Source organism: Haliaeetus albicilla, chromosome 2 (genome assembly GCF_947461875.1).
Source record: "Haliaeetus albicilla chromosome 2, bHalAlb1.1, whole genome shotgun sequence".
In the NCBI taxonomy this organism is placed as follows: domain Eukaryota; kingdom Metazoa; phylum Chordata; class Aves; order Accipitriformes; family Accipitridae; genus Haliaeetus; species Haliaeetus albicilla.
The window spans coordinates 57518702-57541653 of NC_091484.1; the positions used below are offsets into that span (position 1 = coordinate 57518702).

At 39.2% G+C, this 22952-nt stretch overlaps 1 protein-coding gene and 1 long non-coding RNA gene across 8 annotated transcripts in view; one reads left to right on the plus strand and one right to left on the minus strand.

Annotated features, from left to right (window-relative positions):
- Nucleotides 1–1547, minus strand: part of MINDY3 (MINDY lysine 48 deubiquitinase 3) — a 60249-nt gene extending 58702 nt beyond the window's left edge. For 2 of the 4 annotated variants that reach the window (XM_069775929.1, XM_069775919.1), the window contains exon 1: nt 1323–1547. In XM_069775929.1, coding sequence (XP_069632030.1) covers nt 1323–1419 — 97 coding nt within the window. In that variant the 5' untranslated portion in view covers nt 1420–1547. The remainder of the gene's footprint in view (nt 1–1322) is intronic. The other 2 variants (XM_069775913.1, XM_069775937.1) reach the window with 2 other exon arrangements.
- LOC138683734 (uncharacterized) overlaps nt 847–22952 on the plus strand; it is a 36822-nt gene continuing 14716 nt past the window's right edge. Inside the window, exons 1-4 of one of the 4 annotated variants that reach the window (XR_011323167.1) lie at nt 6998–7181; nt 9180–9452; nt 13609–13685; nt 16135–16251. This is a non-coding gene — a long non-coding RNA (uncharacterized lncRNA). Of the gene's footprint in view, nt 1185–1647; nt 1923–6997; nt 7182–8361; nt 9453–13608; nt 13686–16134; nt 16252–22952 lie in introns of those variants that run through there. The other 3 variants (XR_011323168.1, XR_011323172.1, XR_011323166.1) reach the window with 3 other exon arrangements.

Here is a 22952-nt window from a genome sequence, read left to right on the forward strand (position 1 = left end):
AACTCACAAGTAATTTGGCATTTTTTCCTCAAATATTTCTCACTGAATTATCTGAGCACAGATAAACCTAGGGAAAAATATGCGAGAGTCTGGTAATGCTGTCCTGGTAGTCTCCCCTGGCAGTCACAGGGGAGAAGCTGTGCAGCTCCCAAATCAACATCACACATGCATCTACTGAAACTACACAGATGACAAAACTCATGTTAAAAAAAAGAGCAAGGAACGGAGAACACTAAGAACATCCTTTTGTTTCAGCCAAAATTACCCTGAGACCTGAACACTTTAGAATTTATTTATTTTTTTAAATCTATAAATTCCACTATAATTTGTGAATTTTCTCCAGGAATTAGGGGTGGTTTTGGTATGACCTTCATAACCACTACTAGAATTCTTCAAAGCCCATAGTACGTTATAGAGAAGGCTATTATTCCCTTCTTTCAGCCAGGAGAGGTACACAGACTGATTTCTTGCATATCATTTTTATCGGTAAGTCTCTGTACTACACCTTGCGATTGCAGCTCTGAAAGAATACCAGAAAGTCTCCACCAAGAAGAAACTATGTGTAGGTTGCATAATTTAAATATGGAAAAAACCATCTTACAAATACCCCAAGTTCCATGGTTACACCTGCTTCAATAACCAAAGAACCAGTTTAAAAAAAAAAAATCTGTGGGTCTCTGTCCCAAGCCTGTTCCCACTTTTTCTAAGTCTATCTGTGACTCCCACGTTCGTCACAAAAAAAAAAAAGGGGGGGGAAAAAAAAAGGGCAACTTATGTCGACGTTTCCGCGAGCTATGTAAAATAATGGCAGGAGGTGCTGTTGAAATACATGTAAGAAATGTTTCCTTCCCTACTCCTCTTTTAAGTGCCTTTGAAGATTTGTGGCAAAAGACGACCAAGCTGCAAAAACCCGTTATTTAGCGAGTGAAAGTGCTGCATCATTTTTCCCGTGGGCCACCCGCGGAGCTGCCGGCGATCCAGGAACACGAACGCGAACGACCAGCGCTGTCCCCATCCGCAGAGGCGCGGAGCGGCCCCGGCGCCGGCGCCGGCCCCTGGGAGCGGCGCCTCCCTCCCCTCTCGGACCCACGGACACGGACACGGACACGGACACGGACACGGACGGACAGGCGCCGCGGAGCCCCGCGGGGGCGGCGGGGAGAGCTGTGGGTGTGTCCCAGCAGGTGGGCCGAGAGCGGCGGGGCGGGCCGAGGGCCGAGGACGGGCCCCCGGGGGAGCAGGGAGCAGGAAGGCCGGGCGGGCTCCGCGGCGGGGGAAGGGCCGGGCGGGGAGCGGGGCCGGGGCACGGCGCACGCAGGTACCTTGCGCCCAGCGGCAGAAGATGGTGTCGGCCAGCCCGCGGGGCCCGGCCTTCTTGCCCCACACCAGGTGGACAAGCTCCTGGCCCGCCTCGGACATGACGGGGCGGCGGCGGCCCTGGGGCCGGGCGGGCGAGGCGTCTCCCGGCGGCGGAGGCGGCTGAGGCAGCCGCTGCCCCTGCGCAGGGGAGGGGCCGAGCCGGGCCGGGCCGGGCCGCGGCGGCCGGGCGGGAGGGAGGGAGGGAGGGCGGGGCCGGGCGGGGCGCTGGCGCGGGGGGCGGAGCCTCGCCGGGAGCCGCGCATGCTTGGCGGCCCCCCGCCCCCTTTTTTTTTTTTTTTTTTTTTTTTTTTTTTTTTCCGCTTCCCCAGCAGGCCTTGGTGCTTCCGCGGGCACCGGAAGCAGGGCGGTGGGAGGCCGGGCCGGGCCGGGCCGGGCGGCGTGGCGGCCGGCAGAGAGCGAGGAGTTCCGTGCCGGTTAGCAGCGAACCCAGGCGGCAGCCCGCACTGTCAGCCGCCCGGGCGTGAGGACGGCACCGTCAGCCAGCAGCTCGCCTTGGCCTTCTGGGGCTTGGCCCTGCCGCTGCCGGTTTTGGGGTCTGCTCGGTACGGGCTGGCCCAGGCGCCTTTTTTAAACGCTGGGCGGAGCGGAGTGAGTTTGGTGAGGAGATAGTGGCATCAGAGAAGATGGCCTTTTAAGGCTTGACGTGAAGCAGACAGGAGTCGGTGTAAAGGCTCCTAATCTTGCATGCGGGCTGGATGTAGCAAGAGGTCTCAGGAATTCGTAACCACACCAGTATAAGTGTTTAGAGAGCTTCCTTTACGTATTTGTTGTACAGTGTCTTGTGGAAGCGCTAACCTAACGTATAGGTAAAAGGTAGTGTCTACATAGATACGTGAAATATTTTTACTGTTTCAGAAACAGCTCTCTTACCCGGCGGTACCTGTATTTAGGCAGTAGTTTGAAATGAAGAGTGGAAGGTAGCTGTACGATTTTCTTAAACTATTTAGGAGTGGTGTTAGATGGGCATCCCATGAACTTGAAAAGATTCAGATTTGGAAGATAAATTCTGTTTATCGAATTTAGTTACAATTTTCTTTCCAGTAGAGATGCTAGAAATAAAGATCAGGAATTTTTATAAAAGATAATTGCCATTTTTTTCTGAAAGATAATTGCCATTCGAATGGGAATTCTTTGTGAAGGTTTTGTGATCAGTGTTGTGCACAAGATTAACATAGACTTTATTAAACAAAATACTTCAGAAGGGTGGTAACCATTACCACTGACAAAACTGGATTAAGGATGCTCTCTTAGAGAAAAGTGTTTCAATCTAAAAGTTTCTAGGTGAAACTGTATTGCGTATGCCACTTAGACTTCTTCATGTGGCGTACAGATGAAATTGAGCTGTACTATTGTGCGCACCCACTTCATCACACACTTACTGCTTTTATGGAGATTGAGCACATATTGAGACTGTTACATGTGCAATCTTTCTGATTAAGTATGAAAATAGCCAATATCAGGGTGTTTGTAAGCTTTCTGTCATGTCATACCACAAATTGATCAGAAGATGGTGTGGTTGTATTTCTGATTTTTAAGCCTTTTCAAATACTTGCACAAGTAAGCATTTTCTGAATAATTACTGACAAGCCATCAATTTCCTTCAGTGCTGATTAAGAGAATGGATTCTGAATTTGCATAATGGACACTTTTAGATTTTTTAGCATAGAGAAAGAGTAACTCAAGTGGAAAGAATTTAATTAGAATTAAAGGTATCATAACACAAAAATGTGTTCTGTACATATCATAATGTTAAAGGATTTTCAAATCGTGGGTTTCTCTAGGTTTGCTTTATTAACAGCTCAGAGTTGGGCCACCACCGCAGTGAATGGCAAAAGATAACTCAAAGACGCCTTCTCTATATATACGATTTTCCAAAACAATATGCAATTGGTAATTTGTCAAAAGAAGTTCTAGGTGTTCTTGCACGAACTCTCAGTTCTCTATTCTCTAGTGGTGTCAAAAGCCCAATACATTTTCCTGTCTCAACTGATTCTTATTGTCTTGTTCCGATTCTTCTGAAGTTAGTGGTCGTAGGCAGAAGGTCTCCGGTCACCACAGTCACTTATCTTCTTACACATCAAAGATCACCTTTGAATTTCTGAAAATCACTCAGGTTACTCTATTAATTCATCTTACTCTGAAGTTAATCACTTACTCTTAGGTCTAAGATGTACGATCCTTCTGTTGATTCAGCTTGACTGGGTTTTAAGCCAGCCATGGTGAAGGCTACACATGGGACAAATAAGCAGCTTATGCATATTGTTTTATAAGCACCTGCATTCATTAATCACATCTAAAGCAATCTCTAATCATTAGTTATATGTCTGATATGAATAGTCTTAGAAACAACGAGGCTTAAGGCCTAGTTGCCTTTACACATAATAAAGGCCATCATGTTGTTAGTTCTTGTGTGTTTTGAATCAATTGTGCACTAAAATGCAAATTTTCTTGTAGTACTTTGAGTTTAATACTCAGTATAGCACACTTGAAATTGTAAACATCCCATAAGCAGGAGGAAAATATCAAAGTATATATATTTTAAAGTGTATTTCAGAGAAGTATATATACCAAAATGGTGTGACGGTGCAAGCATAAGTCAGTTAGCTCAACGAAGTTCAGACTATCCATTGACAGGAAGGCTTTATGAGGAGGAGGAAAGAAATGCAAGTTTTAGCCCATCTCTTCAAGCTGCTGGGCTTGTTCTGAGGAAGCAAACTTATGTTGTCATGGACGCTTGGGGTGCAATCCAAAAAACAATTCAGTGCAGAAGTGGAGAATTGAGGGGAGAATACACTGTAAAACAAGGATGCTGAATCTACAACTGGACAATGGCCACTGCTGTATGGGATGTCACCACCCAGAGGCACCAAAAGGCTGGAAAATCTCATCCTCCACTTCCCTCTCTGGTGAATTGTATCATCATTTGGGCATTGTCGAAAGGAAGTTAATTAGAATGAGAGTGTCCTTTGATCTCATGGGTGCAAACAGGTATTCACACTGAAACAGATGTAAGGAAAAGTTCAGTCACAACCTCAGGAATTGTGAACCAGAAGAGGTGCTACAGTTTGATGCGCTTTAAATAAGCGCAGCAGGTTTACTTTCTCATCGTAGAGTGGAAGAATGCTTATCAGCTGCGCATTTGTGATTATAGACGCACAGGTGAGCTAGTAGCTAATACTCCTGTAAGGTCACAATATCAAGTTAAATTGAATCTATATTTCTAACCTGAGTCAGAATGACAAACAGCGACATTTTGGTGTAGTAGCAGTTTTGTTGTGTAGCAGTGACAGTGAGGTTTTAGGTTGATGCCCTGTGTTGTGTAAATATTATTTCACTTTTAAAATATCTTGCCAGCTACTGACTGTTGTATACCTCTGATATTGCTAGTTTGCTCCATATAATTTGAACACAGATATGAGAAAATGTCTTCAGAGTTACTCACTATACTGACAGAAGCAAAGACAGTAATGATTTGGGTCAAATCACTTTACATCTTGATTTGGCTGGCATACAGCACATGGAGTTCAATACAGACAAATAAAAATTAATGAATCTGGGAACAAAGGAGTAATTTTGGGCATATGTGCCAACTGGAACAATCTGCCATGTGCTGGTTAGGAAAAGCATTGGGAAATTATTTTGGAAATACCACTGAAATCATGTGCCTCACTAATGCAAATGGTAAAAGGCAAACCGTATAGTCAGCTGTAGCAAACAACACTGAATATGAGCGAATGAGACTATGGATGTCATCAATTATGACTTTTGATCTCTCACTGACCATCTTTTAAGTTTTGGGCATTCATAAGCTAGTAACATGTTGCATATGCATACGAAAGAATTGGACTGGAATATACATGTGTGAATTTGTGTAGGTAATTGGGTTGCAGTTAGTGAGGAGGAAACTAAAAAGGAGGATTAGGAGAAAAGCATACAAGAAAACTGGTATTTTGGAATTGGGAATGTACTGGGACTTGCGTTTTTTTTCAGGTTGCTGCTTTTGTTCACTAACGGAGAAACTAAGAGCTCAGTCAGGTCTAATATCAGGATGATTTATATATACTGTATTTCAGAAACAGTGTATGTGGATTGGAGTCTGAACGAAGAGTGTGCATATCACACTAATAAATGGAAATAGTAGTTTCTAAATTATGAAACAATGGTGTTTAAATCTTGTTTCTGTGGACTCTGGGATGTACTATTATAAAGTCAGGGTTTCATGGAAGATGAATGAAACAGCAAACTTCTCTGCATATTGGGTCTTTATGTCCTTAAAATGTTTAGAGATATGCCAATCAAGAAAGATTAAAAATCACTGCTCTACAGCATTTTTTGGATGTATTCTAAGTAGTATGTACAGATTTGAACTACTTTTTCAAATAGTTTCTATTAAATGGAAAAGTGTTTTTCCTTTTTTTTTAATGTTGGACTGCCATCATGTGGTTGGTTTGGTGACATAACGTGCACTTTTAAAAATACCTGCAAGTTTTCTTTTTTCCTCTTAAATATTACGCACTATTCACTTATTTTTTTCTTTGTGAAATGCTGTTAATTCCCTCTGCAGGCTGGTTTGGTGGTTTTGGTTTTTTAGGAAAACATAGCAACTACCATTTTCTCCCTTCTAGTCTCTAATCCAAACTCACTTGGTTTAGCTTGGTGCTGTTGATTTCAGTATGTAACATCTTAGAACAGTTCTCCAATACACAGAAGGAGAAGCTAAAGAACATAAGCATATACTCTGTATGTGTGCAGCCCCTTTTGGTTTACTTCATGTGCTTTTTAAGGATTAAACCTATTTATGAACATTTTTGGATTAATTGAGAGTTTATGGGCTTACTGCTATGAACCATTGACAGACAGCAATAGAAGTTTCGGACATTGTACGTTTTTGCCAAACAATGCCAAAACAGTGCCAAACACAAATCTCAGTAAAGCTCATCTGCACTGAAATAGCTTTGTCTTGTCTTTAAAAATGCATTGTCTGGCTTGTATGGTAGGAAAAACAAGTATATTAATAAATGCCAAGCTACTTAGTGCATACAGCTCCAAAGGGAATCACAGTGGTGGTGTATAACTGAATTGATCTGACATTAGTGAGGAGGTAGAATTGAGTATTACAATTAAAGTTTTCTACAGTTCCCTTTTCTGTTTACTCCCTTCTTTTTATTACCTAACCCCCACCCCCCCCAACAAAACAAAAACCACACCATCAGGTCTATATAGAAAAACTGTTAAGAAGTTGAAACATCGTGGTGAGCTTGAAAAGGCCATTGAACCAAATCACAGAAGTGTTTAGTTTTCTATCTGTTGTTTGGATACCTAACTTCCTACTGTTGCGAATCTATCTGGACTTTGTTTATAGTGCAACATGAAGTGTTTCATGCCTATTTGTTCTCAGGATGATTTCTAAGAATGAAATTTGATATAAAAAATCCTACTCAAAATTCCATTTGTGGGTATGTTTGTGTCTGGGGAATAATGAATGTTGCCTGTTTACAAAATGCAGAGTACTCCCTCTGTTGAAGCAGAGGTAAGCTCTGGACTGTGACTGACATTGATTCTTCCAAGTTGTTCTCAGTTAAGAGGCAAAGATAATTGTAGTAGCAGTGATGACAAAATGGTGGGGGAGAGAGACACTGATCCCTGTTTTTTGCTTAGGTCTGCCAGTGAGACACTATATGGAAGTGACAAGAACACAATGTCATGCTCATCAGCTCAGTGTCCCCATCCTGAATTGGGGTAGCCCTGCAGGGTTAGTTGCCTGGTGAAGGAAAAGGCCTGTCATCCAGGGAATGGGCAGAGTAAGTTGCTTTCTGCCAGCAGGAAGACAGGGAGGGAAATTGGGACACAAAAATGAAATTCTTCAGGTGCCAAGGGACATACTATGGCCCTGAGACTTGCATAGTTCATTTTTTCTCTCCTTAGGCCTCTGTATTTTGAGAAGAGGGTAATACTTACATTTTGACCTGTGTGTCAGCACCAGATTATCTGAGAAGGTAGACTCCAAGTCTAAGAAACAGAAAGCCCTGATGTCTCTTATTTTCGCTTTTTAAATGATGAATTAGTGCTAGATTTGAAAAAGCTCTTAGAGGACTGACTCCTACTGAAGTTTATAGAAAAGAGAAAATGGGTGATTTCTTGGTAGATACTTGCCCTCAGAATCTGTCGATGAGACCAAACATGTCCTGAGCATGTTAATGTTTGGGATTGACATCCCTGTGGAATGGGAGGGAATTCCTGGAGAATCACAGCTCTCTGTGACCACCAATATAGCAAGTTAAAAAAGAGTTCTTTCTTGTGTATATACCATGTATATATAGTATCTTAATGCTATAGACAATAGTTTAGTTTTAGGTAAGCTGTTTAAAACTGCTGGAGCTGTAACTCTATCATTCGCAGAAACACCGATGAGTGAATACCCCTATATTCATAGTACAAGCTACATCGGAACGTGATTCTAATCACTGTTGCATTTCATTTAAGATTCATAAGTGTAAGTGTAGAAAAAAATGTATGACAGAAAATGGACTATTTTAGAAACAGTCATTTATTCACTTTGTGCAAGTTACCATGGCATTTTCATGTTGTTTAAAGATGAGTCTTTTTTTTCTTTGCCAAAGCATACTGAGATTTTCTATTATTTTCAAATAAAATGATCTTACAGAGACAGGTAAAATTTAAACATGCATTATCCTTATATGGTCACTGAGCGTGTGGCTCACAGCAAACGCCTTTGGATTATGGACTGCAGTTTTTTGGGAGAAAAAGGAAAAAGGTTTGGCATTGTAATCAGCAAGAAAAAGTCTGTAATTATTAAGACTATTAGGGGTAGAATTAAATTAAGAATGTCAAGTACCAACACAGTGATGCTAATACTATATCTCTGGCATCATTACTTACAAGTGTCTCGGAAAAGCTTAGTGTGACATGAATGGGCTAATAACTTGCTGGGCAGTTGCTACCCTCCAGTTAATTGCAGAATTTACCTAGCAGTGACAATGCAGAGAAGAAGAGATAAAAAGAGCTAGTAATGCAGTTAAATTTTTAAAAGGCATATAGAGTCATCAATTTTAGTACTGTGAGCTACATTTCAAACTGAAAAGTTATTTGAAACAAAAGACTGAATTATTTGATTTCAGTAAAGTCGAACTGAAATATAGTAATTGTATTGAAATGTTAAAAGAATTAAATATGCATAATTTAGTCAAAATTGGATGGGAAAGTTCCAGTTTTGCAAAAGGACTGGTTTTCTGCAGAAAAGTCCATCAAATTATTTAGATCAGCTTTACTTTTTATCATGGAGAGATTGGGGAAAAGTTAGGTTTACTGGGGAAGTTTTGTTTTGAAGCAGGTGATGTGTTGGAAGGATGCAGAATGAAGAGCTTGTTCAGATTGCTGATGGGAGAAAATGAAGATACTCAGAAAGTGGTCTGTACTAAAGGGACAGGAACCTCATTCCCTAAGTGTGGCAATCAAAACCATTTGCCCATTTAAGTGTCTTGCTCTCTAAATTCTTTTTCTTACTTTCTCAGGTTTTCTGTTTCAAATTCCTCCTTTCTAAATGCCTGACACAGTGGTACTCCTCTCTTTATGTTCTCATCTCCTTTTCATCTACAGTACTTGTGTTTAATGACACTTACCTTTTGTTTAATCTTCCATCCTTAACCATAGTTTTGTCTCCTTAAGTACTAATATAAATGTAACTGCTTTTTTATTCTTGGAAGGATCTATTTCTTCCTGTATGACATTTTGTCCTTCAGATCTGTTATGAAAATTCATTATTTCATCTCTTTTCACAGAGGTAGCTGAAAATCCCATCGACTTTCATATTGATACCCTTTCCGCAAGAGTCTGTGAGTTCCTTGGGCCTGTGACACATTTGTGTCTGCAATGCATTCTGCAAAAGTATCACAAACTCGTGACATTTTAAGAATACATAAGGAAGAATGCAAGGACAAGAGATTCACAGGGAGCAACCGTGTTGGGAACAATGACTGTTTCAGAGGAGATGTTGGGCAGTACTGAGAAAAGCACCCATTAGATGAGAAACCTCAAGGAAAGGGAGGTCGTGAGTAAGTTACTGTAACTTCAGAATTGATTTGAGATGCGTCTTTTCTTTCATCAGATGAATTCCTACTTCCTCTTTATGGAATGTTATCATCACACCAAAATAAGTCATAGGATTTTATACATCATTATAGCTTATATTTAGTTTATTGTATAACCCGTATACACCCAAGCTCAACGTTTTGAAGAATGCAACCAGTGGTTGCTTCAGATCATTGAAATTAACTGGTTTACCATATTTAAATAAAAATTCTTTGGCCACTAGAGGGTGTTGTAGTTCTTAGAATAGCTAGAGTAAAGCTACTTTTAACTAAATTCAATGCAAAATAATCCTCGGCACAATCCTGTGGTTAAGAAATTAAGGGTCAGGGAGTTTTGCTGATTTATAGCAGCTGAACATCTGCTTTGGAACACACAAAGTGACAGATTTCAAATTTATGGTTTCCCACAACAACCATGACTTGTCCCTCTTTTACATACTGTTGGCATTTTTACTCACAACTTTTATTCTTTAACATATAAACTGCTTTATTATTTTTTTCTTTTAAATTCCTCCACCTACAAAATTATGCTGAAATTTTTGTTTGCTTCATATTTTCTTACTTTCTTTATAACAGAAGAATAAAGAGTAATAAAATCTAATATCCTTTCTCCTGTCATTCTAAGTAGCAATTGATAGGCATCAAAGCTTCAAGAGATGATTGTGATCTAGAACTGTCTAGATGAATTAGGAACATACCCTCAATACCACATTCCTCTTAGTTAAAAACTGTGTAGATGAATAGAAGCATTTCCTCAATACTACACTCCACTGTTAGTTAAAACAATCTATTCCTCAGATAAAATACTTTGAATGATTCATGGTCCTTGTGGACCATGGACCATAACTGCAAGTACTAGAAAGGGTTTTCTTTGAAATTTTGCCATTAGGTGGAAAGAAGTAAGTTTCCCTGTTTTGCACAAATTGATTTTATTTGGGGTTTTATGAAACTATCAGTTCCAGAAAGCTCTGAGCCTATTAAGAGGTGGTTTTTTTCCCTTCTGCCCGTTTGAAAGATACTAAATAGCTTCAGGTATTACATGCTCTTAGAAAACTATATGAACTCCTGAAAAGTAAGGCTAAGAAGAAAACTGCTCATTCAGCACAACAGTGGGACTGCTGCTAACGCTGCTGTTAATAAAAAATAGTCATCAGATAAATCTAGAGTATTATGGCAACTCCCATCTTAAGATGGCTGGCTGCGGAAAACAGAGGAGACAGTCTGATATTCAGGCATCTTGTTGAGTCACTAGAAACGGTTGAAGTTGAAATGCTTGTTATTAAATTGTATGAAACTGGTAGTGTCAGAGCTTGTTCTGCAATTTGACATATGGGACATCCTTGCATGGTGTTCTACAAAACTTAGCATTACGTGAAGTGCGTATGGATGAGTTTCAAAATCCATTCGTCTCTACTATCACCTCACCAATTTTTTTGTTTTAAAAATCATCATAAGCGGTTAGCGTTAGTATACTTTCAGCAGGATTACCTATGCACAGAGAAATCCTAGGGCAGCTTTCCTCTCCTCTTTCTTTGATAGCTTCATTCTGGAGCAGTACAACTGAAAGCGAAACTCAAGAGCTTGTCAGGAGCTGTGAATGTAAGTTTGTGCTATGATGAATCACATGACGACAGAGGAACGTTTTTGGCTTGGCACCTTTTTCACGTGCAATTGAAAAGAAAAATCAATGTGCAGCTTAACGTAGCAAAAATTTCAACAAGCTTTGTGTATTTCAGTGAAGAAATCCGTTCATTTCAGGCAATTAGTGATGAGGATGTATACCCTAAATCTTGTAACTCTGAGCTTCCAGTGTTGCTGCATTTGCATGAGAAGTTGTTACACTGACAGAACAAATGAAAATCCTGACTCTTCTTTTTTTTTTTTATTTCAGAGGGTGTTTGCAATGAGCAGAACCCTTGGGGAAAAAGAAGTTTCCTCACAAACTTTCAGAAGAAAATACAAGGCCAGCAGGGAGCTGGTTATGGCTTCCCAGATTTCTGGATTTTTATTTTTTTTCTAGTTTGCACCAGTTGGAAACAGTTGCTGAGCAACTGGTTCCTCTGTACTGTGGCCACTCCTCATCTGTGATGAGCTTTCTTTAGGTTACCTGTATATCCTCTGTGCCATGTCGTCTGGGAGGGACATCTGCGTTCCATTCTGTGATGAGATGACTGGCTGAGCAGATAAGGGGAGAGCAGTACACGTTGTATACCTTGAATTTAGCAAGGCATTTAACAGTCTACCTAGTATTCCTACAGCCAAACTGGTGAGCTATGGACTGGATAAATAGTAAGGTGGGTGGAAAATTATCTCAACCGTTGAGCTCTAAGGGTGGTGATCGCTGGTACAAAGCTCACCTGGCAACTGGTTATGAGTGGCATGCCTCAGGGACTGATGCCAACCATGCTTGTCTTCAGTAACAGCTTGGATGAATGGATAGAGTGCAACCTTTGGAAGTTTGCAGGTTATATGAATTGGGAAGGGTGGACCGTACACTGAGGGCAGGGCTGCTTTTGAGCCAGAAATGTCTTGTCAGGAAACTTATGAAACTTACCAAAGGCAAATGGAAGGTCCTCCTCCATCTGGGATGAAATAAGCCCATGCAATAGCACAGGGCAGCACTGACTGGCTAGGAAGCAGATTTGTAGAAAAAGGACCTGAGGTCCTTGTGGGCAGCAGGTTGCACAAATAATCAGTGTGTCCTTCTGACAAAGAAGGCCAGCTGCATCTTGGGCTACATTAGGAGGAGGATAGCCAGCAGGTGGAGGGAAGTGATGCTTCTTTCCCTCTATATGGCACTTGTGGGACCACCTCTGGAGTGGTGTGTCCAGTTTTGGGCTCCCCAGCACAGAAAAGACGTTGACATAGTGGAGCAAGTGCATCAGAGGGCCATTGAGATGCTTAGGGGGCTGGAGCACATGATGTACAAGGAGAGGCTGAGAGATGTGTTTGTTCCATCCTAAGAAGAGAATGCTAATGCAGTGAGGGGAATCTCATTACTGTCTATGATGACCTAACAGGAGCATGTCGAGAAGACAGAGCTAGACCCTTCTCAGAGGAGCAGAATGGAAGGACAAGAGGCTGTGACCAGAAGTTAGAATGTGGGAAACTCCATCCCAGTGCAAGGGGAAAACCTTTTGCCTTGAGACTGGTCAAACACTGGAACAGGTTGTCTGGAGAGGTTGTGGAATCTCCATCCTTGGAGATACTTGAAACTTGACTGGCCACTGCCTTCAGCAGCTGGATCTAAATGGACCTACATTGAGTAGGGGGTTGGTGTAAATGTTCTCTGGTGGTTCCTTCCAACCTAAATGATTCTGTCTAAGGAATTCATTACATGGTAGTCATTGAATGTGTGTGGGCTAATGCCAGTAAGAGAGATCTATCTCTCTTTATTAATATTTTTAAAGTAGAAGGTACAGGCCAATGGAGTTTCATTTTGCAGGGGGCAATATAAAGATGAAACAACCAAAATAAAGAAGAAATGGGTTATGAATTTTCATTTGTATAGTATGTTACTTAAGTCTTAGAAGTACATGAACAGTATTATATTTATGCCACCTTCTCTGTGTCTTCTTGATATTTCATTTGATATCTTCTTTTCTCTCATAAGAACTTCCTAGGAATTGCATTCACTTTCTTGTTGCAGATAATCATGTCATGTAATTGTTTGCACACACAGATGGTGATCCATCTGAAACCTGGACTTCTTGCTCCTCCCGATCTAACTGGAGGGCTTTTCTGTAACTTCTGATTCTCCAGCTAATTGTATTAATTGATATTATGGTTCTGTGTATTCTTAATGCTGAGAGGAGAATACTAGTATTTTTTGAAGGCTTGTCTTCAGTGGAGAGGTAAAGTCATTTTACTGAAGCTAAACTGTCTTGAGTCAGTAACTGTGTACAGAGATAGTATAAGCTATATATTGAGTGCTTTGATTAACAGCTTAGCAGTTTCCTACTTGAATTGAAGTCTCTTGGTGCCTTCCCACCCCGTTACTAGCTAGAAAATTAACAGGCTTTGAGATTTCCTCTGTTGACAGTCCAGTATTTCAAAGCTTAAAAAAGAAAGGCTTGTATGTAGGTAGTAATCAGGTACAGGATCATCTTTGTTCCCTCAGGCTAATGCTCCAGAGAGGAAAAGCACCAAGGCAAAACCAATGTGCAATGTATACTGAAATCTAAAGTCTGATTTCAGGTAGGTTGACTGTTGCGCATTGATAATTGATCTCTTTCTAGCCTTTCTTGGTTTTCTGTCTTGTAATGTTCCCCCACCCCCACAGTTATATATTTCTTGCATCAAATAATTTTATTCAGAAATAAATGGTAGTTATACAGACATTATAGCCTCACTATGGGATTAAATACACAGACAGTTCTGGGTGAAGACATATAAATCATAACAGTGTACTCCATCAACTTCCATTTTATACCCATAAGATGAGGCATTAAGTACAGTTTTTACCTTGTAAAATGAAGAAAGGGAAACAATAAGAATTTATTGCACCCAATAAACAAAAGGAAAGAAAGGGAATAGAATTCAAGAAATAATGTGCTAACTCAAAACAATCCAGAGATGAATATTAAGTAGATATGCTATATATCTAAAGCCATTCAGTATAATAAATAACATGGAAAAAACATTGTAAATCATAGGACCTAGTTTAGTTTCCATGCATTGTTGTTTTATGTAAGATCAACCAGGTCTTATAGGAAACTACAGAGCCTTTTTTTACAATGCACTCCTTTGAACTGGGTTTGTGTAGGTAAAGACAATGAAGTGATAATGTGCTGAATGTTTCCCATGTTACCAAATGTTATCGCTACCTCGCTGTTTGCCTATAGATCTTCCTATAGCTGGGTCTTTTGCTCTCTTTGAACTTCTTAATAGGCATGGTCTGCAGTATTTAATTTCCCTGCTTGACTCTAGGTTTTGATATGTCAAAATTAATATTTTAGATTACTGAACAGAATTAGGATTCAGTGCAAAAATTTGTTACTGACTTGTTGGAAACTAGGTCAGGTCTGGAAGCATCATCTCCTGCAGTATGTTTTTGGAGCATTTCTCAACCAAAATTTAAAATTTTTAAAAGTATTTTCGATAAACACCCTACTAGCTCTTTTGCCAGTAAGGTTTTCATAAGCATGAAAAATACATTATCCACTTATATCTAACTGTGCATGGTAAAGAAATACAGTAGTGCCGACTTATGTAATCAGAATCTTAAGTCTGAAGAGGCCTAAAGTGGGATGGATTTTCAACAAATGGTTTTGAAGGGCTGCCATTTTTCTGTACTTACCTGTGACTTCTCAACAAAACTTTGTGTTATAGAGTCTTTTTCAAGAACCAAAGTGAAACAGCTTTCACAGGGGAAAGTTTTTTAAGATTAGGCACCTGGGTCATATGTATTCAGTTTTTGTAACAGTCACCCAAACACCAGTAGTATTTCCCTAGATAGAAGAAGGGCTCTTTCCTGTCTTAGAATAAATGATATAAAAAGCCTGGGTAGGATGGGGTTGGAAATGTTTTGATGTTGGATGCCAAGTACATCATAAAAGTCATCTTCAATGCCTGCCCAAATTTCTGTTAGTATGAAACTTGGCACGAATGCCAGTGCCAGACCTTCAACCTTGTGTCAGCTTAAGGATCTGGCAGAGATTTGCCAGATGCTCTTCTAGCAGCTCACCTGGAACACTGAAGGCATTAGAAACTCTGCTTCGTCTTTTGAAATATAAATCTCCCTTTCCAAGTATCTCAGTACAGATTCCCAGTATTGAATGCTGTCTTCATCTATGGAGGCTTTGGATACAAATGCTTCCTCAGAATCAGCAACAGTCAAACAATGGGAGAGAGATCTGCTTTATTTCGCATCTAAAGCTAACTGAGAAGCTTTACCGAAATAATCACCCGCATGATATATTCAGTCCCGACAGTATGTCTAAAAGGAAAAGCTTGGAGATCAGTCACCCAAAACTCATAATCACCCTAAAGTGGTTGATAACTGCCAATATCTGGTTTCAAGCTGGAGAAAGCAATAAGCTATAATGCACTAGCTTCTTTAGGTATTTGTGAGTATAAGGTCCACTGAAAAATACATTCCTCATTACACCTCATTTTTCTAAGTTCCTTACTAGGTGTAAGAGAAACAGTTACATAACTGTGAAAGGGAAAAAACTTTATTCTAACTGAAAGGTAGTGAAATTGTTTCATATTGAAGGAGAGAACAGAATGAAGTTGGTCAAAAGAGACTGATTTCATCAAAGAAGAAAGCAGCTGTAAGACTTAAGGTACTTCCAGAAGTGGGGAAAAAATGCACAAAACCTGAAAACCTTATTAGCACCTTGTTAGGAGAAAAATAGGTTACTAGTGTAAAGGTAAACTAATTGTAAGTAAAGTAATAATAGTTATGTCAATGTATTCTGTAAATGTTTTTAACTGTATTATTTGTTCTGGAGGTCATGCTTTTTTGCATTTTACCTCAACCTGGTTTAAGTGTGATTTAAAGTTAACAAGGCATTCCTCAGCCAAGCCTGTAAAGAGTGTGTGAAGCAGGGCCATTTGGCATCTTAACAAGTGCCCTAGATGCCCAGCACATTCTCCGCAGTGGCTAAAGTTTGCAGACTTGTTCCCTTTGTTCCCTCTGCAGCAAACAGTCAGAGAGCAAGCACCACACGTCAGGGGAAGCAGAATTCTTTTCCAGGGACTGTTGGTGACACTGAAGGGTCTCTGACATGCAATAAGGTACTGCTGTGCAAGCCAAAAGGTAAAGATCATAGGTGTCTCTTTTTATCTCTTTTGTTTAACTTGAATTCCTAAAGAAGCAAAACATATGCAATTATTCTTTTGGTCTGTCTGTACATTTTTCATTCCAAGTCTCCCTAAAAGCATCATGTGGAGCCACTACACGTGCTGAAACAGAAACTGGCTGGTCAGTCACCATGTGTGTGATACCAGCCAGCCATTGCACCTTTGGCTCAGACAAACAGCTGGGATAAAAGCAAGAGCTGTGGCAGGCAAGCTGTGTGAGGGATGTAATACGTAACCTGCTAGGAGAAAAGGGCTTATTAATTCTGTTTTTCGTGAAAAAATATTTATGTTGTATAACTCTAGTTATATTTCAGTGTAAAATATTTGTCATCACAGTTGAAAATACTGATGCAAACAAATAGATTTATTCCGTGTTTTGTAATTAAGTTTAACTACTATATTATAGATACACATACATTTTTGTTTTAAATAACTTTTTAAAAATATGATGTTCACAGTGGGGTCCTGGCCTAGTCAACTAAGCACTTTTAATAAAATAGAAAGACAACTGGTTTTTTGCTGTTCACAAGTCATATGATATCTTCCCTAAGAAAGTCGTATGCTTTTTTAAAAATGCATTTTTGATCTGGAAAAATTGGATCTTTTTTCTTTTCTAATCACTGCAGACAATGAAACTTACTTCAAACATGCCTACAATTCTGTCTCTGTGTTGTATAAAGATAATTTGAACAGAAACTTCTTAAATCAGGAGAAGGTACATGATTTAATTCTGTCACTTGCAGTGCTATAAACCATGTAAAGTTATAGTCTAGAACTTTGGTAGATATACAATGCAGACTTCAGTTTGCAGAATCTATTTGTCTAGAATAAAGTTAAACTATGGAATAGTTAGTACAATCTGTTTATAAGTTTTCTTACTATTAAAAAGGAAGAAGAAGAACAAAACCAAGATGTTTTGCTATTGCTATTAAAGTGATTAAGTAATTTACACTGCAGAGATCCATTTCCAAACTTAAGCCCTCAAACAAAACCATTGTTTTTGGAAATCGGCAGAGTACGTACAGCTCCTGGCTTCGTTCTATTTTGATGAAACGTGTCATTGATAAAAGAGAGTTCAAGCTTCCCTAAACCAATTAAAATGTTTTTGCCTCAGGTGGTAAATAAAAGCACATGATAGAACTAAAGCAGACTGGGAGAGTGGTAATCAGTACAGTAGTTCAGTATTGAACAATATTGAACACTGTAACAATAACACATAATAAATCATTTTGAAAGGTACATTGGATATATTTTTTTCAAGGACAAATAAAGTATACTCACAAGGATCAAAAGGACATCTTAGTTATTTTTATGTTCTATTTTAGAAATTATTGACAGTTCCTTTTTAAAGTAGCTTTAGCTTGCTTAACTGCAAAATATTTATGAGAATACTTTTGGGTATGGGTCAGTTAGATGTAAATATGTTTTATTGAAAGCTTTTTTCTTGGAAACATTATACAACTGTAATGTTTCATTTTTAAGAGCATTATCTTGATTTTTATACATTAAATATCTTGATCTTATAAATGAGAGATGTATTCAGCCCACTTATGCTTATATCATGCAAGCCAATGATAGACATCAGCTTCTGTTGTTGCTGTACCATCTTTCCTTTATGCAACTCATTCAGTAAAAGAAAAATCATATGTATTAAGAGAAAATTTTACTAAATCCATGACCATATTCCTGGCAATTCCAGCAGACTCAGTGTCGTGGTTTAACCCCAGCCAGCAACTAAGCACCACACAGTCGCTCACTCACTCCCCCCCCCCCCACCCAGTGGGATGGGGGAGAAAATCGGGAAAAGAAGTAAAACTCGTGGGTTGAGATAAGAACGGTTTAATGGAACATAAAAGAAGAAACTAATAATGATAATGATAACACTAATAAAATGACAACAGTAGTAATAAAAGGATTGGAATGTACAAATGATGCGCAGGGCAATTGCTCACCACCCGCCGACTGACACCCAGCCAGTCCCCGAGCGGCGATCCCACTCCCCCCAGTTTATATACTAGACGAGACGTCCCATGGTATGGAATACCCTGTTGGACAGTTTGGGTCAGGTGCCCTGGCTGTGTCCCCTCCCAACTTCTTGTGCCCCTCCAGCTGTCTCGCTGGCTGGGCATGAGAAGCTGAAAAATCCTTGACTTTATTCTAAACACTACTTAGCAACAACTGAAAACTTCAGTGTGTTATCAACATTCTTCACATACTGAACTCAAAACATAGCACCATACCAGCTACTAGGAAGACAGTTAACTCTATCCCAGCTGAAACCAGGACACTCAGTATTTCATCCAGAAGGATAAACAGGAATCCAAAGAGACTGTTCTTTCCATTTTTTCAGTAGGATCCTATGTGAGGGGTCAGTTTGATGCAGTTCATTCACCCAAGACCATGAAAGATAACGGTTAACAAATAGAATGGCAAAGTATGCTGAAAAACAAATAGTGTATGTTTAGAATGGAAATTATTTAAGCAAGGAAGCAAAGTAAAATTTACAGTATGACTTTTGTGTTCTGACCTTCTTGAAACCAAACTTTATTTTTTCATTTTGATTAAATTACTTTTGTATTTACATCATGTTCTCAAATATAACTTCCTTTAACTAGATTATGTCCTAATCTGGGATAATTATTGTCCATTTTCAGTAAGAAATCATCCATTTTTGAGAAATATTTGCATCTGCCGGTGAGGTATAGCCATTTAAGAAAATGACCTTACATTGTTTTCCTTTGAATTGACAAAATTTCCTTATTTGAATACAAGCATGCTGAAATACTCGGAGACCATGAGCACAAGCCTTTACAGAGCCTAGCTTTACCCCCGTCTCTGCAGTGGGACTGAGCTCTCCTGTTTTAAGCAAACAAATCTTTTACTTGTTTCAGTTGCTTGCCTAATGACTAAAACTGTGCTTTGCTTCCTTGTAACCACTTCTAGAAATTCTGCCATTATATTTCTTTCCCACAGATTGGCAGGGGGGCCATTGGGATAATAGATTTTTACTGCAATAAACCAAAGCTCACATTCTCTTCTAGAGTTTGTGTGTCAGTAAATCATTTTTAGAACTATAAAATTCTAAAATGTACAGGAAACATTATAAGCATCTTCCTGTAAAACTGCAGTTCTCTGGGCATATATGAGTTAATGAATGATTGCAATATTGTATGGTTTTACTTCCAACTTTTTACAAGCTACATTTTTTTCCCCTTTGCCAAAGAAATTTTTGAGCTGAGTTACAGGTGCCAAGGAGGTAATCAAGATCCCCGTGATCAGAACTGAGTAACAGGAAAAAGTCTTGCCACTGTATTTGTATAAAATGACCATTATCCATTAGGTGCCAGGTTCTAGCTATGCAGTGACTTTATGCTTAACAAAGAGTTCATGCTTTCTGCACCTTCTCAACCTAAGATGAACAAAAAAGAAAGAAGAGTAAGTATCAGGATCAATAGGAGTACTGATTAATCTTTCCAACTTCTTGAAGTTGAAGAAAACCCCAATGGTTGCAAAAATCATGCTGCATGATTATCAACTTCTGTTTAGCAGTCTCCATCTTTAAGTCCAGCAGATAGTGTAAAGATGTGTTTAAAATGTTATTATTTGTGTTTGAAACTGGAATTGATTTGAAAAAAGAATATCAGATTTTTCAAACAGAAACATTTGGACAATGAGATTTTTAAGTAAAATGTAAAATATCACATTGCAGTCAATTCAAGGTCCTTTCATCATAGCAATTTGTGGTCATGACCCAACAGGACCATCACTGGAAATGTTCGGTAGAGGTGACAGCTTAGCCAAGCTGCAGTGAATGGAAGAGCTGGTGAATGTCACCAAGTAAAGGGTGAAAATAAACGTGCTATTCTGGGCTGGAGCAAGGAGAGAGCTGAGTTGTAGTTACCACCCATTTCTTCCTCCCAATACCATCCCCAGGAAAATCTATGATCAATGAGCATCCTGAAAATTGTCTTCTGTAGAATGTTCTGTACTGAAGCTTGTATTTGGCCAGTCTCAGATAACTCATTTCCCATACACTGAAGCAGCCAATAGATTAGACAATGCTGATATGTAAAAGATATATTACATAGGTCATTACATCATCAGAAATTCAGTGTTTGGTCCTGAAAGATCACATTACTATGCATATGAAATGTAGCATGTTATCTTGAATTATACCTAAACATTTGATTACATTCTTGTATTATGGGATTAAAGGTTCACTGCAAACTGACAAATGATAGTTTGAACAGGCTGCCTCACTTAACATCAGAGCTGTAATCAGCTGAAATTTTTAGTTTTATCTGTGAGTTTTTGACCACTACTATGTTACTTTTTTTTCTGGAACCTATATTTGTTGAGGTAGGTAGAGTCCTATTGCTTTGTGACAGAGAACTAAATAGCATGACAACTAAAATTATTACATAGGCCTTAATAAGAATTCTTGAGTTATTTAATGTTATTTAATCATCTTGTGGATTCAAACAATATGATAATTTAATTCTAATTTATTTTATTTTAATATATTCATACTGCTTTTATTTTATTCTTTAGCTGAATTACTGTCCTGGTTTCAGCAGGGATAGAGTTGATTGCCTTCCTAGTAGCTGGTACGGTGCTATGTTTTGAGTTCAGTATGAGAAGAATGTTGATAACAGACTGATGTTTTCAGTTGTTGCTAAGTTTAGTCTAAAGTCAAGGATTTTTCAGCTTCTCATGCCCAGCCAGCGAGAAAGCTGGAGGGGCACAAGAAGTTGGGAGGGGACACAGCCAGGGCACCTGTCCCAAACTGGCCAACAGGGTATTCCATACCATGGGATGTCACATCTAGTATAGGAACTGGGGAGGGGGTGGATCACCAATCGGGGATTAACTGGGTATCGATCGGCAGGTGGTGAGCAATTACACTGTGCATCATTTGTATATTCCAATCCTTTTATTATTACTGTTGTCATTTTATTAGTGTTATCATTATCATTATTGGTTTCTTCTTTTATTAAACTGTTCTTATCTCAACCCACGAGTTTTACTTCTTTTCCCGATGGCGGGGGAGTGAGTGAGCGGCTGTGTGGTGCTTAGTTGCTGACTGGGGTTAAACCATGACAATTACAAAATATGGGCTTTTGGAAATACATGGTTTGGATAGTTCTTTTCCAGATGCTAGCTTTATAACTCTGTTAGAATAGGTCTTCTTTGTGATGGTGGTCTTGGTATCCTCTTCGTCAACAGGTGGAAAGTGGAATAGATGAGAAAAGCTCACCCAAAGTGTATTTTATTGCAGAACTTAGTAGCACTGGGCATTAGTGACTGTCTACCTAGTAGAAAACAAGCTTCACCTCATCAAAAGCGCCATAAGTTGCTCCTTAGAATGCCCTTTCTTGTCACGTCTGAGGATATCCTCCAGAGCTCTCTGACACTGTGTTTGTATTGAGGTTTAGTCTGGTGCAAATATTATCCATGTGTCCATTCATAAGTATGTCACTGTCGAGCTATAAGCAGTGCTATACAGTATTTCTATTTAAGAACAAGCTAGAATGGGATAAAAAACCTCTTTCCTGCTGGAAAATTTTCCTTAGGCCAAATGAATTTGACATTTCTTTACTGTCAAAAATTTACCATAAAATGCCAGGCACTCCAGGTCAAAATATAACTGGGATGCTAAAGGTAAATTCTGGAGGACCCCAGATTAGCTAAAAATTTGTTGAAGTTGACATGGAGTTACTTAGTGTGTCAGCATACCCAGAGGTCCTGTGGGAAATGTCTTAGATTTGGGTTAAGCTCTCAGTGGGCAGCAGTCTTCATTAGAAGGCAACACACATGCCGGAAATGGAAGTGAAAGTGGGTTTGATTAGCTTTTGCTACTGCTTAGGAAAGCTAAGACCGAATTTTCTCTTTCCCAAAGGACAGTCAAAGTCAAGGACAGTAAATATCCTTTTGAGAAGGGAGTTTGTAGTTCTTGGTGCAGCACTGTACTTTATGGGATATCCTGCTTCTATTATGCATTAGTTGACCTCTCAAAATAAATATTTGCCTTTGCAGGAAGAAAAGAGACACAACAAAAATATAATACACGTCATTTCAAGCTTTAAAAAGTGCAAGATAATACCCTTTCTTTTTTCATTTTTTCAGTACCATAGCTGGGGAACCTGAAAAAGGGATGAAAGTTTCAGTTTTCTGTGCACTGTATTAACAAATATAGAAGAAAATTATTGTCCCAGAGAGTTTACCAGAAAATTGCTACATCATGCAAAATGTGGCAAATGACAGCAAATGTGATAGATCCAAGAAACAATGAAGTGAGAATATTTTTGCATGAAGAAAAAAGAATTGTGGATTTATTAAATGATACCTGTATTTTAGCATAAGCCTTAGTGCCTTCTGTATTTCCTTTTTCTTTTTACATCTCTGTTTTCTGTATTGACAATGTAGAAATTGGTCAAGTAATGATCAAGTAATGACAGAGAACCCCCAGTTCATAGGACTTAAAGGTCTTGTTCCATTATTCTTATTCTCCAGTGCTTTGTTTGGTCTCATTTTAAAGGAACTCCATGACAGCGAAGGCATTACTGCCTTCCTGTGTCTATTCCAAACCCTTAAGAGCATTAAGGGATTTCTTATATTGGTTGATATCTTTCCAGACTTTAAACATCTTTGTTCTAG